At 35.1% G+C, this 14,373-nt stretch overlaps 1 protein-coding gene across 3 annotated transcripts; it reads left to right on the top strand.

Moving 5' to 3' along the window:
• Window positions 1-4,554: 4,554 nt before the first annotated feature.
• On the top strand, window positions 4,555-12,782 carry LOC107871029 (putative disease resistance RPP13-like protein 1). 3 transcript variants are annotated; one of them, XM_016717813.2, is made up of 11 exons: window positions 4,555-8,473; window positions 8,570-8,704; window positions 8,803-8,881; window positions 8,979-9,177; window positions 9,815-9,850; window positions 10,024-10,100; window positions 10,249-10,409; window positions 10,499-10,575; window positions 10,887-11,001; window positions 11,208-11,311; window positions 12,099-12,782. In XM_016717813.2, the coding sequence occupies exon 1, from the start codon at window positions 4,581-4,583 to the stop codon at window positions 8,442-8,444; it is 3,864 nt and encodes a 1,287-aa protein (XP_016573299.2). In that variant the 5' UTR covers window positions 4,555-4,580; the 3' UTR covers window positions 8,445-8,473; window positions 8,570-8,704; window positions 8,803-8,881; window positions 8,979-9,177; window positions 9,815-9,850; window positions 10,024-10,100; window positions 10,249-10,409; window positions 10,499-10,575; window positions 10,887-11,001; window positions 11,208-11,311; window positions 12,099-12,782. The 3 variants fall into 3 exon arrangements, with proteins under 3 accessions (XP_016573299.2, XP_047255984.1, XP_047255983.1); XM_047400028.1 differs by having other exon boundaries at window positions 10,486-10,575; XM_047400027.1 differs by having other exon boundaries at window positions 4,574-8,473; window positions 10,486-10,575; window positions 11,208-11,908.
• The last annotated feature ends 1,591 nt before the right edge of the window (window positions 12,783-14,373 follow it).

Below are 14,373 nucleotides of genomic sequence, written 5' to 3'. Positions count from 1 at the left end.
TTAATTTTTTGACACAATCATATATTAAGATAATTATTTGACAATCAACATTAATCATTGGAGGTAGAATATTTGTCTAAATTACAATTATATTTTTCTTAAATTACTATTTGATTAATGATATAGTTACATAAAAATTGGTGAGACGTAAAGTGGTCCAATCCTAATCAGAAATTGAATAAAAACAATATATAAGTCATGCATGCATGTTACAACTCACAAGTATTATGTATGTATAGTCTTTATCATTTTATTATATACTTAATTCAATGAATTGATTAATTCTAAAATTTTATTGTTCTTTTCTCTTTAATGAAATAAAATATCTAAGAAGAAAGAATAAAATAAAAATGACATGGAATTTGTATAATATAGTCTAAGGCCAGTTAACATATATAAAAACAAAAGTAAATCCAATATATTTTTGATAAGTTAGATAACATGGGAGTATATATTTGTGTGGGAGTACAAAATAAATTAATGTATATTATATATATATATATATGTTCATTGATTTCTTCATATATATTTTTATGTTATTTTAAAAATTTTTAATGAAAATTATGACTCTACTATTAACCTAATCATCATATATCAAACTAATTTTTAATGGATCAAAAAGTTGGGTCGATTCTTTTTAATGGATAAAAAAAATTAAAAATCACGTGGACCTCTAATATGCTGCCACGTGGCAAAGCTGTTTTCTAAAAATTGGCTGTTAAAAGTAATGGCATGGATGGGTCAGTTTTGTTACGGGGATGGCATGGATGAGCCCAACTTTTAACGGATGACATAAATGAGTCATTTCTAATAGTTCAGTGGCATATTTGAGCCTTTTCCCATAAATATTTGACACACGTGCAACGCACATATGCTAAACTAGTTGTATTAAATGAGTACAGTGTATAAGAATAAAAATAATACCAAATAAGTTGTATTAGAACAGAAATAGGACCCTATATTGTTAATGTTATGATTTACCATGTATAAAAATAAAATGAAATATGGTGTATAATTAGTACAATTAGGGGTCCTTTGATAGAGTGTGTTAACGAAAATATATAATGCATGCATTGTTCTTGTGCACTGTTAATATCTTGTGCACTCATTCAAGAAACATTTCTCCGTCTTTATTCCGGTCAAAATACCGTCGATTTCATTCCCAAGCTTTTGGGGCTTTGAGAAAAGTGAAAATCGAGATTTTTGTTTCTACAAACAGTAGTTATTGCTGCTCGCTTCTAACTTGAAAAGATTGGGGTCTCGTGTCTACAACAATAGCAGCTGCTACTTGCTTATCTTGAAAAGAGAATTTACAGAGAATGTTTAAGTTTCTATTTTTATTTTGAGTCATACAACTTTGATTAACCCTAGTTCTCCATTTTTTGGGCATTAATCTAGACCATCTAACCTTAGATAAATCGTATTGATAGTGCCATCTTAACCAGTTTTTCCATTGATTGATTCTATAACTCTGAGGTTTTTTATGTTTTAATTCAGAATAAAATATTTCTAGGGTTCTAAAATAGTCGGATAATTTGGCTAAAAGAACATTTTTTTTTATCAAAAATTTATTTAAATATATATTATTTGTAATGTGTCAAACCAAACACTGCGTAAGAAATAATGTCGGCATAATCAATACGTACCAGCATTATTAATACTTCCATTAGTAATATATGCATTACCAATACACCATATTCAACATTAATCTTCTACACTCTATCATACGATCTCTTATTAATTATACATAAATTGAAAACAGTACCAAACAAGGGGTTCAAATGCATGTATTATTTTCTCTAATACCTCCTACCAAATGACGTCTAAATTTTTTCCTTCCCTCCACCCACCCCACCCCATGCACCCCACCCCCTTCCAATTGATATTATTAGGTTTGGGTGTATAGTCAAGAGAGATAGGTTTCTCCAGTAGGTTGACCGGTGACAATTGAACTTTATCAATTACTTTTGGTACAACTTTTTCCATAATCCAATAGTCAATATTGGGAATAGAGCACATGGTTGCAGAACTTGTGTTTGAAGGTGTTGAACTTCATTTTGGTTCTTGAAAAGTTATTCTTGAACTTAATTTGAAGTATGTATAGAAAACATACAGATTTTATACCCTGTGGAACAACACTATATTTACTTAATAATCCTATTGAGTTAAAACATAAGTAGACATTGTAGTTCTTTTTTCTCTTTTTTACATGACACTAGTAGTTTATCTTAATGATTAAGATGTTGTGTATAGATATAAAAACTAAATTATTAAGACTTTTTTTTTTCAATATCTGAATGTGCAAAATTTATTTATTTGGATATATAATAAAAATATAATTTAAATAAAAATTAATTATATATTAAGAAAAATATATGAATTATTACAACAGAATTATTATTTAATTGAAAAAAATATATTTATGTTTGCTAGTGATAGTGGAGATGGTTTGTATTGGTGGTGGTGGTGGTAATGATTGATGTTAAAGACTAGTAATGTTGGTGGTAATAGTTGTGATGACAGAGATAGTTGGTATTATAATGACTGTTAGCGGTGATTGTGATTGTGATTGTGATGTGAAGTTGGTGGATGGTAGTTTTGGAAGTATTGATTCTGATGGTTGAAAAATGAATGTATGATGTTTGACGATGCGTTGGTGGTAATTGAAGACGCTATTAGCTATGATAGTGTAAATCTTTGTTCGCAGAAATAGATTGTAGTGATGGAAGTAGTTGAAGTGGTGGCAGAGGTTGCGATACCAATGACAATGATGGTGGTGGTGACTGAAAAATGTGTGGAGGTTGATGGTGTATTAGTGGTAGTTAGCGGTCGTGCTAGTTGTGATAGAAGAGTTGGTTGATAGTAGGAATTGGTCGGTAGTTGTTGACGATGATAGTGCCGTTAGAATTGGTGTTAGCGTTGGGGTGGCGGTAGCGGTAGCAGTGGATATAAATAGCATAATGGTGGTGGTAGGTTTTATAGCGGCTGACAATAGTGGTTGTGATGGTGGAAGTGGTTGGTTGTGATATTGGTGGTTGCCATCATTGTTAGCAATAGCACTATAAGGCGACCAAGTAGTTCTTATTTACTAGCTTATGAATATCAAATTCATCCAAATCCAAATCCAAATACTCAAACTACCACAATTGAAAAGAAAGGAAATGAAAGAAGATATCAAATATTTGACATTATAAATATCGAAATTCTTCTCAACATCAAGACGATTTTTTTTTTTGTCTTTACAAATATCCGATATTTGATTACAAAAATCGACATTTCTTGTTTATGGGATTCTTCTCGTCTTTATAAATACGATCCAAGATTGTTTTTGGCATTATAAGAACATCTCCCTTAAAATCTAATCACAAAATATAACTTGTTTAAATTTTTTTTAAGTAGAAGAAATTAATATTTTAAAAGCTGATTTTGTTGAGAAATTAGAACATAAATAAAAACATTTTATCTTTTAATGTTGATTTCATGGAGACGAGTTTGACAAGAGAGTTAATCGTTTTTTTCAAAGCTTCAATTGCCCAAACAACGGAGATTTGGGGACATGGTTGTTCTAAAGAGAAGAGAAGAAGGCATTTTAAATAATTGACAAATTCAATCACACGTCTCACTTTTTAATTGGTGGTTGCAGTCAATTTTTTTTAATCACACGTGTCGTATGCGTGACTACACGCCCAGGAAAAAAATAGTCAAAATAATTCATTTACAATGATTTGTATTAATTTTGTGGGATAATAGGTTGCTCACAAAGTTAAAGTGTCTTTTTGAAAATCTCGGACAAGTTCAGTGGTTACATTATGACTTTTCTCATGCATAAATGTGTTATTTAACTTGACTTTGACTAGAATGTACGCCTCCAACTCCGAATAAGTAGAAACATATATGGCATAATACAAATCAATTACCACTTGTACATACTAAAACACTTCATAGGATACGGGTGTCTTACCTAAGTTTGAGCACGTATAAACTTGAGGAGGAAGTTGGGACATGCTATTACCGATTGATGAACAGCTTTCCGGCGAAGAGTATTTTGAGTTTTGAGGACCATCTCAATGGAATATATCATTGACGTTATTTTTACTTGATTGTTTGATTTATTGGATTAAAAATATTTGTGTGTATAAAAATATGAATAGTATCACGTATTATAAACGTCATGGTTTACAATGTAATTAATCCTACAGAATTTAAGTAGACATTGGTAGTTTCTGCTAACACACACACACCCCTTTCATACACCATGCTTGTGTCCCTCACTTACCTCAGTTATTCAATTTAGAAAGTAATGAATAGTCAGGAAACCACTCTATTCTGAAGTCTCTGTCTTCCTGTTGGATGAAATGTCAAGTTTTTGGTAATAACATAGTTGTACCAATTACAAGTAAGAACACTAGCAAAAGAGAGGGGGAGAGAAATCACTGATCATTCCTGTTTGCAAATTACTCTTAGCATTCAAAAGGTAAAATAAAGTTGTTAATATTTGATTTGAAGATAGAAATATGTATCCTCTTAAAATTCTTAAAATCATTTTTGTGGTTCCTTGTTTTGCTTTGTAGATTTCAGAAATGGCCGAGATTGCCTTAGCAGTTGGTAGTGCAGTTGGTGGTGCATTTCTGAATGTTCTATTTGAAAGGCTTGCTAGTCGGGTTGAGCTGCTCAAGAAGAATAAGCATGATGGTGGGCTTTTAAAGAAGCTGGGGAACACTTTGGTTGGTCTTCAGATTGTGCTGAGTGATGCGGAGAATAAGCAGGCATCAAATCAACATGTGAGACAGTGGCTTAATAAGCTTCAGAGTGCTGTGGACTCTGCTGAAAACTTAATGGAACAAGTCCATTATGAGGCTTTGAAGCTTCATGTGGAAGGCCAACATCAAAATCTTGCAGAAACATGTAACCAGCAAGTAGGTGACCTCAACCTGAGCTTGAGTCATGATGTTTTTCTTAAAATAAAGGAGAAGTTGGAAGACGCCTTTGAAACATTGGAGGATTTGGAAAGGCAAATCAGTCGCGTTGGCTTACAGAAGTATTTCGATTCGGGTAAGAAACTAGAAATTAGAACACTGTCAACTTCTGTGGTTGATGAATCTGAAATCTTTGGTAGGGAGATTGAAATAGAGCGATTGATTGACTGTTTATTGTCTAATGATGCGAAAGGAAAAAATCTGACTGTTGTCCCTATTGTTGGAATGGGGGGCCTGGGCAAGACAACACTTGCTAAAGCAGCCTACAACGATAAGATGGTGACAGATCATTTTGAATTGAAAGCTTGGACCTGTGTGTCTGAGCCATATGATGTTTTGAGAATATCAAAAGAGTTACTTCAAGAAATTGATTCATTTGACTCAAAGTATGACAATAATCTTGATCGGCAACAAGTCAAATTGAAGGAAAAACTAAATGGAAAAAGGTTTCTCATTGTTCTGGATGATATGTGGAATGAAAACTACGAAAAGTGGGATGAGTTGAGAAGTCTTTTTGTACAAGGAGCTGCAGGAAGTAAGATCATTGTAACTACACGTAAGGAGAATGTTGCCCGGACGATGGGTAGTGGGGTAGTCAACGTGGGGACTCTGTCTAGTGAAGCCTCTTGGGCTTTATTCAAACGACATTCTCTAGATAACAGGGATCCCAAGGAACATCCAAAACTTGAGGAGGTTGGAAAACAAATTGCAGTCAAGTGCAAAGGATTGCCTTTAGCTCTAAAGGCAATTGCAGGTATTTTACGCTGCAAATCAGAGGTGGATGAGTGGAAAGACATTTTAAGAAGTGAAATATGGGAACAGACTTTGAATGATATACTACCAGCGTTGATGTTGAGCTACAATGATCTTCCTGCACATTTGAAGCAATGTTTTGCTTTTTGTGCTATATATCCCAAAGATTATCAGTTTTGCAAAGAGCAAGTTATTCACCTGTGGATTGCTAATGGTCTTGTACAACCATTGCATTCTGGTAGACAATACTTTGACGAGTTGAGATCAAGATCATTGTTCGAAAGGGCCCCAGAGTCTTCTGAAAGATATGGAGAGAAATTCTTAATGCATGACCTTGTCAATGATTTGGCCCAAACTGCATCTTCAAAACTTTGTGTCAGGTTGGAAGAGTGCCAAGGATTTCATATGCTGGAACAATGTCAGCATATGTCGTATTCAATGGGGAGAGGTGGTGACTTTGAGAAATTGAAACCGCTCTCTAAGTCAGAGAAGCTGAGGACATTACTTCCAATCAATACCCAGGGCCTTTGCTGTCCTAAGCTAAGCGAGAGGGTCCTGCCTAAGCTAAGCAAGAGGGTCCTGTATAACATACTGCCAAGTCTAAGATCCTTAAGGGCATTATCATTGTCAGGTTATGGGATTGTGGAGATGCCAAATGACTTGTTTATCAAATTAAAGCTCTTGAGATTTTTGGACCTTTCTTGGACAGAGATTATAAAGTTGCCCGATTCTATCTGTGCATTGTATAACTTGACGACACTTCTCCTGTCATCCTGTAGATATCTTGAGGAGTTACCGCTGCAGATAGAAAAGCTAGTCAACTTGCGGCACCTTGACATAAGCAACACTTTTCACTTGAAGATGCCGCTACATCTGAGCAAGTTGAAAAGCCTCCAAGTGTTCGTGGGAGCCAAGTTTCTTCTAGGTGGTTTGAGAATGGAAGATTTGGGTCAACTGCATAACTTGTACGGATCTCTATCAATTCTAGAGTTGCAAAATGTGGTTGATAATAGGGAAGCTCTGAAGGCAAAGATGAGGAAAAAGGAACATGTTGAGAAGTTATCTTTGAAGTGGAGTAGAAGTATTGCCGACAATTCACAAACTGAAAGAGACATACTTGATGAGCTACGCCCGCACTCAAATATAAAAAAACTCCGAATCTCCGGATATAGAGGGACACAATTTCCAAATTGGCTAGCTGATCCTTCGTTTCTTAAGCTGCTAGTACGATTGTCTCTTAGCAAATGCAAGGACTGTTTTTCCTTGCCAGCACTAGGACAACTTCCTTCTTTGAAATCCCTTTCCATTAGAGGGATGCATCGAATAACAGAGGTTACGGAAGAATTCTATGGTAGTCTGTCCTCCGAAAAGCCTTTTAACTCTCTTGAGGAGCTTGAATTTGCACAGATGCCTGAGTGGAAGCAGTGGCACGTACTAGGGATCGGAGAGTTTCCTGCACTTCAGGACCTTTCCATTAAAGATTGCCCCAAGTTGTTGGGGAAGTTGCCTGAAAATCTTTGTTCTCTGACGAAATTGAGAATCTCAACATGTCCTGAACTCAATTTGGAGACACCCATCCAACTTTCAAGTCTTAAAAGGTTTGAAGTTGATAATTCTCCTAAGGCTGGAGTTGTCTTTGATGAAGCTGAAGTGTTTACATCCCAACTTGAGGGAATGAAGCAGATTGCTAGATTATATCTTACTGATTGCAACTCTCTTACCTCCTTGCCTACTAGCACTCTGCCGAGTACGTTGAAGACAATAAGCATAGTTGATTGCCGGAAATTGAAATTGGAGGCACCAGATAGCAGTAAGATGAATTCTAACATGTTTCTGGAGGAATTGACACTGGTTGGATGTGATTCTATATCATCAACTGAGTTGGTCCCAAGAGCACGCCATTTGACTGTATGGTCTTGCCAAAACCTTGCTAGGTTTTTGATTCCTAATGGGACTGAAAGAGTCCATATTGCGTTGTGTGAGAATCTTGAAATACTTTTGGTGGCATGTGGGACCCAGATGACGCCATTGCATATTATCTATTGCAAAAAGCTGAAGCGGCTGCCAGAAGGTATGCAGGAACTCCTTCCATCTCTTAAGGAACTGCGACTGTATGGTTGTCCAGAAATAGAGGCCTTTCCTGATGGAGGATTGCCCTTCAATTTACAACTCCTTAGGATCGAACATTGCAAGAAACTGGTGAACGGCCGAAAGGAGTGGCGTTTACAGAGACTCCCCTCTCTCAGAGAGTTGGAGATCTACCACGATGGCAGTGACGAAGAGATTGTTGGTGGTGAGAACTGGGAGTTGCCTTGCTCCATTCAAAGTCTTACCACAGGCAATCTGAAAACATTAAGCAGCCAAGTTCTCAAAAGCCTCAACTCTCTTGAATCTCTAGATATTCGTAATTTACCACAAATTCAGTCGCTGCTGGAACAAGGGCTTCCCTCCTTCCTATATGCGCTGACCATCAAGGATTGCTTTAATCTCCAATCCCTTCCAGAATCAGCGCTTCCCTCCTCCCTCTCTGAGCTGACCATCGAGAATTGCCCTTATCTTCAATCCCTTCCAGTAAAAGGGATGCCCTCTTCCCTCTCTAAACTATCTATTGACGAATGCCCATTGCTCGAACCACTCCTAGAATTTGACAAGGGGGAGTACTGGCCAGAAATTGCTAATATCTCCTCCATATATAGTGATTGGGTGTATTTGTAATGATTAAAACGAGTGGTGCTCCGGTAGATGTAAGTTATTCTTTTCCCTCAGAAGCTTTTTTACCTTTGTTTACTTCCCTTTGTTCTTTTATTAATTCTTTTTTTGCTTTTAATCTTATTGAGCAGTGTGGAGCATCTATGGCCCAAACAGTGTCTTGAATTCGACGAGGGGGTTTACTAGCCAAAAATTGCTCATATTTCCACCGTAGATATTGATTGGGAGTACTTGTAATGATTAAAATGAGGGGTGCTCGGATAGATGTAAGTTATTCTGTTTTCTTAGTATCTTTTGGTTTTTGGTCACTTCTCTTTGCTTGTTTGTTAGTAATTCTGTTTCTTTGTTAAATCATTTTGACCAGTGAAGCTGAGGAAGCGTCTTCAGATCAAGATGAAATCTTTATATTTGCACCAAAACATTGAAAAAGAAATCTAGTTTAGGTAGGAATTGAGGTAAATTGCTCCAGAAAATTGGTAGCTTAATACATAGACTCTCTTTTCTTGTCTATTAACCTATCTTCTCTCTCAAATCTTGCAGACGAAAATATGATTCGCCTTCATCTTCTACAGTAATAAGGGTTCCAAGGAATGCAATCTCACTTTCTCAATCAGGTACCGAAGACCTTGAAAAGAGTTGCATCAAGCTTGAGATTCAAAGAAACTGGAAAAGACTTCAAATATTTAAGCCTGTTACATCGCACTGATTTCAAGCGATTTTGCTAAGACTCTTCAAAAAGGTCAGTGTGTGCGTGTTGGATACCCAAAGTAGTGTATTTTTATAAAATCCAACACGGGTGTCAGTGCAACTTAGATTTCAAGCTTGATACGACTGCCATTTGATAACTAGTGGAGTTTAAAAAGAAATATAAATATTCGGGGTAAATTCTAAGTTTTTAAATGTACACAAACTATAATTTAGCCCAAAATTATTATTTTTTCTAGATTTTGAGAATTTTGGTTCTTTGCCATCATTTTATTTTCAAAAACTGCTTGCACTTTTTATGGTCAATCCTAAATGCAGCGCAAAGTGTCTATCGCCCATGAAATTCAGAAACAATTAAAAATATCCATAAATTATACACACACAAATAATTTTTACAATGCACTAGATAATTCATTTTCTAAAAATTATAACACGATATTTTAATAAAACTATTAATAAAATTACCAGCTATTACAATTTGTCAACGAATTTAATTTTAGATGCAACAAAAAAGGTGATAAAATTGTCCTTCATGTATTCTTGTTATGTATCTCACTCTTCATCTTACTTGACTATTTAATACTACTCTTCCACAGGCTCTATGTAAAATATTGATGAAGTAGTAGACTTTTTCTTGTCTATTAACTTATATTCTCCCTCAAGTCTTGCAGAATGGAAATTATTCAGCGTCGTGAAAACTGTTACATGTAAGTGAATTTGTTTTTTCTTTTCAGTAACTTTTTATTTTTCGTCCAAAGATGAAGATCGTGCTATTGGAAATACGACTTACTGCCTAGATAACGTGACAGTTACCTTTGAAAATGTCTCGTTGTTTGTCTATTATCTTTTTTTCAGTTTGTTGATCCATTTATTATCGCAGGAGTTGTTCAATCAATTTGCAGAACCACTAAGAAGTGCACAAATGCTTCAAGAATGAAATCTCTATTTCACAATCAGGTAGTATGTTTTGTCCATTCCTTGTTATAAAGCTTGGAAAGCAAAGATTTTGCAGGAAAATTTTTATACACAGTTCTTTTTCATTCGGAAGTGCTTTGTTCATTGTGCTCTAATGTCTAGATAACTTGACAATTTGTTGTCATTGTAGGAGTTGTTCAGTCTCTGAGCTGCATATATATCATTGGCGTAATCTCTAATCGCTTCCAGAACCATCAGATTATCCTCTTCCATGTCTGAACTATGTATTTCCTACTGCCTGTCCCTTGAACCACGTCAAGAATTTTTAAAACGAGTGCTGCTCTGAAAAATGTAAGCTTTTTTTCTTTTCAGTAGCTTTTTATTTTTCATTACTTCTCTTTGCTTGTTTACTAATTCTTTTCCGTAGTTAAATATTGTAGAGCAGCATGTAGCGTCTATTGCCACTGTGAAGCCGAGAGAGCATCTTCAGATTAACATGAAAAATGACAAATAAAAGGTAATATCTTGCATCTCCAGAAATTTTTATACATTGTGAGACAAAAAGACCTAGTTTAGGTAGGATACAGGAGTAAGAACTTTATCTAGGAAAGTTCATAGCAAAATGTAATATAAACAAATTATAAGATTTTATATCATTCACAGTTCGCTCATATGTCAGCCCCGAATGTATAAGTCTTTTGAAATATGAGTCATTTTTTATTTGAAAAAGCTAAAGATAAAATAGACATATCACTGCGAATACACCTGGCTGGTTCCTGCATTACATGACGTTGCATCAAATGATTCTTGTTTTTTCTACTTTTCCAGTTACTTGAGTAAGAAGGATATGGTTTAGAGCTGCACATGTTCACCCTTGTGCTTTGATAACAAGTAGAATCTTACTGTCCTCCGGAAATGCAGTCTCTCCAATAGAATATCCAAGGTACATGTGTAAAAAAAATTCTGGTTCCTATATATAAAAAATACGAAAGGCTAACATCCCCCCAGACCCCACTTGGTGGGAATATACTGGGTATGTTGTTGTCGTTGTTGTTTGAAAGGTTGGCATCTGAAAGCATTAGAACAATGATTACATGGCTTCAACTATTGGCGAGTTTTAATTCTTCCTTTTTTTTTCTTGATGATCAGGATTTTGGTAACAATATGCTCTTAGCTCAGTTGGTGAAAGGAAAATCATGATAACATTCCCCCTTGAAAGGACAATCACCTCGACTGTGATCTGCGAGCAAACTGTAAGTGAAGTGCTTCTCTTTTATGTGGAATTTGACAATACTACTCTTTGATCAGAATATCTGTGACTACAATTTTTTTTGTTGTTGGATAACCGTGGTGTCCAGGCCAGCTTTCGCGCACCTCGACTAAATCCACGGGATACCTGCCACCTCCCACCAACAACAGATATCAAGTAACTTTTTCCTCCCAAGGCTAGGACAGATGGGAAGAATCACCTAGTATTTTTTGTCTCTGCCCTTGGGTGTATATCTGGACTACAATCTAGACTGAACCTTCGGGTAGACTCTGCAGTATCAACAGCCATAGCGCATGGAGTATGGTAGAATTCCTCAGTAAGGTCATTCAGGAATCATGTGGCGCGATGAAAGGTGTTTCCCCTACTTCTGGAATAGGGGGGCTTCCTTGTTTTTAAGGTGTCAAGGCGCTCAAAGGTCACAAGTGGAAGCAACTGATACTTTGATCATTCAATGGACTCCCTTCTGCCAGTCCGTGCTTGTTGTCATGCTTGCAAAAGCTGGGAGGTCGGTCGGTTATACCTACTATTGGATTTTTCAGATTGATTGTTCGCTGCAATCGCTTTGATCCACCCAAATTCTGTAAGTTTGAACACCACATTAAAATTACTTTACTTGGAAGTCAATTAATTAGAATCCATTTTTGTAGGATTCATTTTTTAGCTATAGAGACATGGGTTGGTCAGTAACTGTAATACCTTAAATGTCTAAAAGCTCTAATATTTCTTTTTAATTTACTTGCCTTATATATATGAAGCATGATTTGCTGCAGATGGAGCATACAACTCTAATGGAACCCAAAGGTACATGAGAATAAAAATTGTTTAATGGAACACACAAAAGAACATATTGTTATTTTGACGAGGCTCAACGATTATTTGGGAAGTAAAAAGTTTCAAAGATCTCTGCTCAAGTCGAGAAGGGCAAGCTATTGACGCTTTGAGTTGTACTTATTCTCATGTTGGATGGTACATCAAGATCATGGATGTGATAACTTGTATTGTTGGCTTTTGTTTTTGGATAATTAGGCTCTCACGGCTTTAAAATGTGTCACAAGGGTCTACGACTCGCTTCTTTGTATACTAACAATTAATGTCTCTTGTGTGTTTTGTTTTGTTGATGTGACAATAGCTTTCTTGTTTTACCCCGACGCCGAATGGGTCTTCAGGAAACCTGACTTCCTCTATAATATATAATGTAGATACATATAGAATCAACTATGTCTTGAATATTAGAATTTTCGACAATAAACTCTAACGTCAAGTCTAGCTAGTTCTAGTTCATGCATATGGAAATATCCATCTGTTGCAACTGCACTTGTCCTCTTCCTCCTCCTCTTATTATCACATTTCATACATGTAAAATTCATGTACTTTTCCACAATATTAGGCTTGCACGACTTTAAAATGTGTTACAAGGGTCCAAGGGTTGCTTTTAAATACACCAGTAATCAACGTCTCTCATGTGTTTTGTCGATGTGACATATGTTTAGGACGTGACAGTGACTTTCTTGTTACTCCGAATATGTTTGAGCCAATGAAAATCAAAAGATGACATGATTTTTATTGGATTTCCAGTATTGAGAAATCTGAATTTGAGTTATGCGTAATTGTTTAGAGATACGCATCCAGTACCCCAAATAATGGCTAAAGTTGCTACGACACACTCCAATTTCACATGAATTTTACTACCCCAAAATCAATTTTATGTATTTTTGTAACCATTTTGTGCTGACATGATATTTTTATAACATAAAATAGGGTCCACGTCAAAGTAGTCACATCAACTAAAAAGGTTGACAAAAGTTGCCTAAGCTAAAAAGAATGATAAAAATACGTTAAAATTTAGTTTGACTTAGTAAAGTTATAGTATGTGATAGCGAATTTGATCATAGTTCAGATAAATACTAGATGCTTATCATATTATCTTTTATCTATTGCTGTACCTTTTTGTTTATCTTTGCACTCATTAAACATATTGCAATCACAGAACATGTGGAATTATAGCCATATAAATTTAAGTAATTTTTCCTCCAGCATATAAATCCTAAAGTGATAACTAGAGAACTTAAGAATGAAGGAATGTAGGACAGGAAAATCAGATCTTGAAAGGAAAAGGAATGTAGGAGAGGAAAAACAGATTTTGCAAAATGGACTATAAGTTTTTTTATTTAGTGATATGACCCATTTTTAAGACAGATCTATTATCTGTTCCGACAGATCTATTATCTATCCGACAGATTTATTATCTGTCCTAGAGATATTCAGACAGATCTATTATCTATCTGACAGATCTATCATCTGTCCTACAAATATACAGACAGATCTATCTGTCCGACAAATCTATTATCTTTCAGACAGATTTATGATCTGTCAGTTGAAGAGGGTTGGACATTTTGCAAAATGCAAACTTAAAAAGGCCTACCAGCCAAATTTTCTCCATTTATACATAGTATCATAACTGAAAAAACTCAATAAAAGGACTAAAATAAACTATCATTAAGATTATCTCTAACAATTATGGCCTAAAGATCAGCAAATGTAATAAATTTGTATCTGCAAGCTTGCAGCCTTATTTAACTAAATTTAAATCCTACTTTAAAGCTGCTGTATTTTGAATTACAACAACAAGTACAACTAATCTCCATCTTTTAAGACACTAGTCTCAACAAGGAAACTAAAGATGGTGATAAAAATACTACTCAAACAGGTTGATGAAACTTGTGAATGTGTATATTATTTGAATCAAAATTATTAAATTTTATCGAATTCCTAACTTTGTTATGTTTCTGTTAGTGAGTTGAGATTAAAGGTTATAACTCACTTGATTAGCTCCTCTACCTTTCACGATTGAAGTGAAGGATTTAATAACCCATCAGTAGAAAACAAATTACGTCGAATTTAATAAATATTTATAAAAATTAATAATTTTTACGCTATTCAATTATATATTGTCATATAATATATGTTCTGTTTTGCTTAATTTTATCAACTAACAATCAACGTCTTTCATGTGTTTTGTCGATGTGACATTTGTGTAGGATGTGA

The sequence above is a fragment of the Capsicum annuum genome, chromosome 11 (genome assembly GCF_002878395.1).
Source record: "Capsicum annuum cultivar UCD-10X-F1 chromosome 11, UCD10Xv1.1, whole genome shotgun sequence".
Classification (NCBI taxonomy): domain Eukaryota; kingdom Viridiplantae; phylum Streptophyta; class Magnoliopsida; order Solanales; family Solanaceae; genus Capsicum; species Capsicum annuum.
The sequence above is the reverse complement of the archived record's forward strand: the minus strand, read 5'-3'. Positions and strand labels throughout refer to the sequence as shown.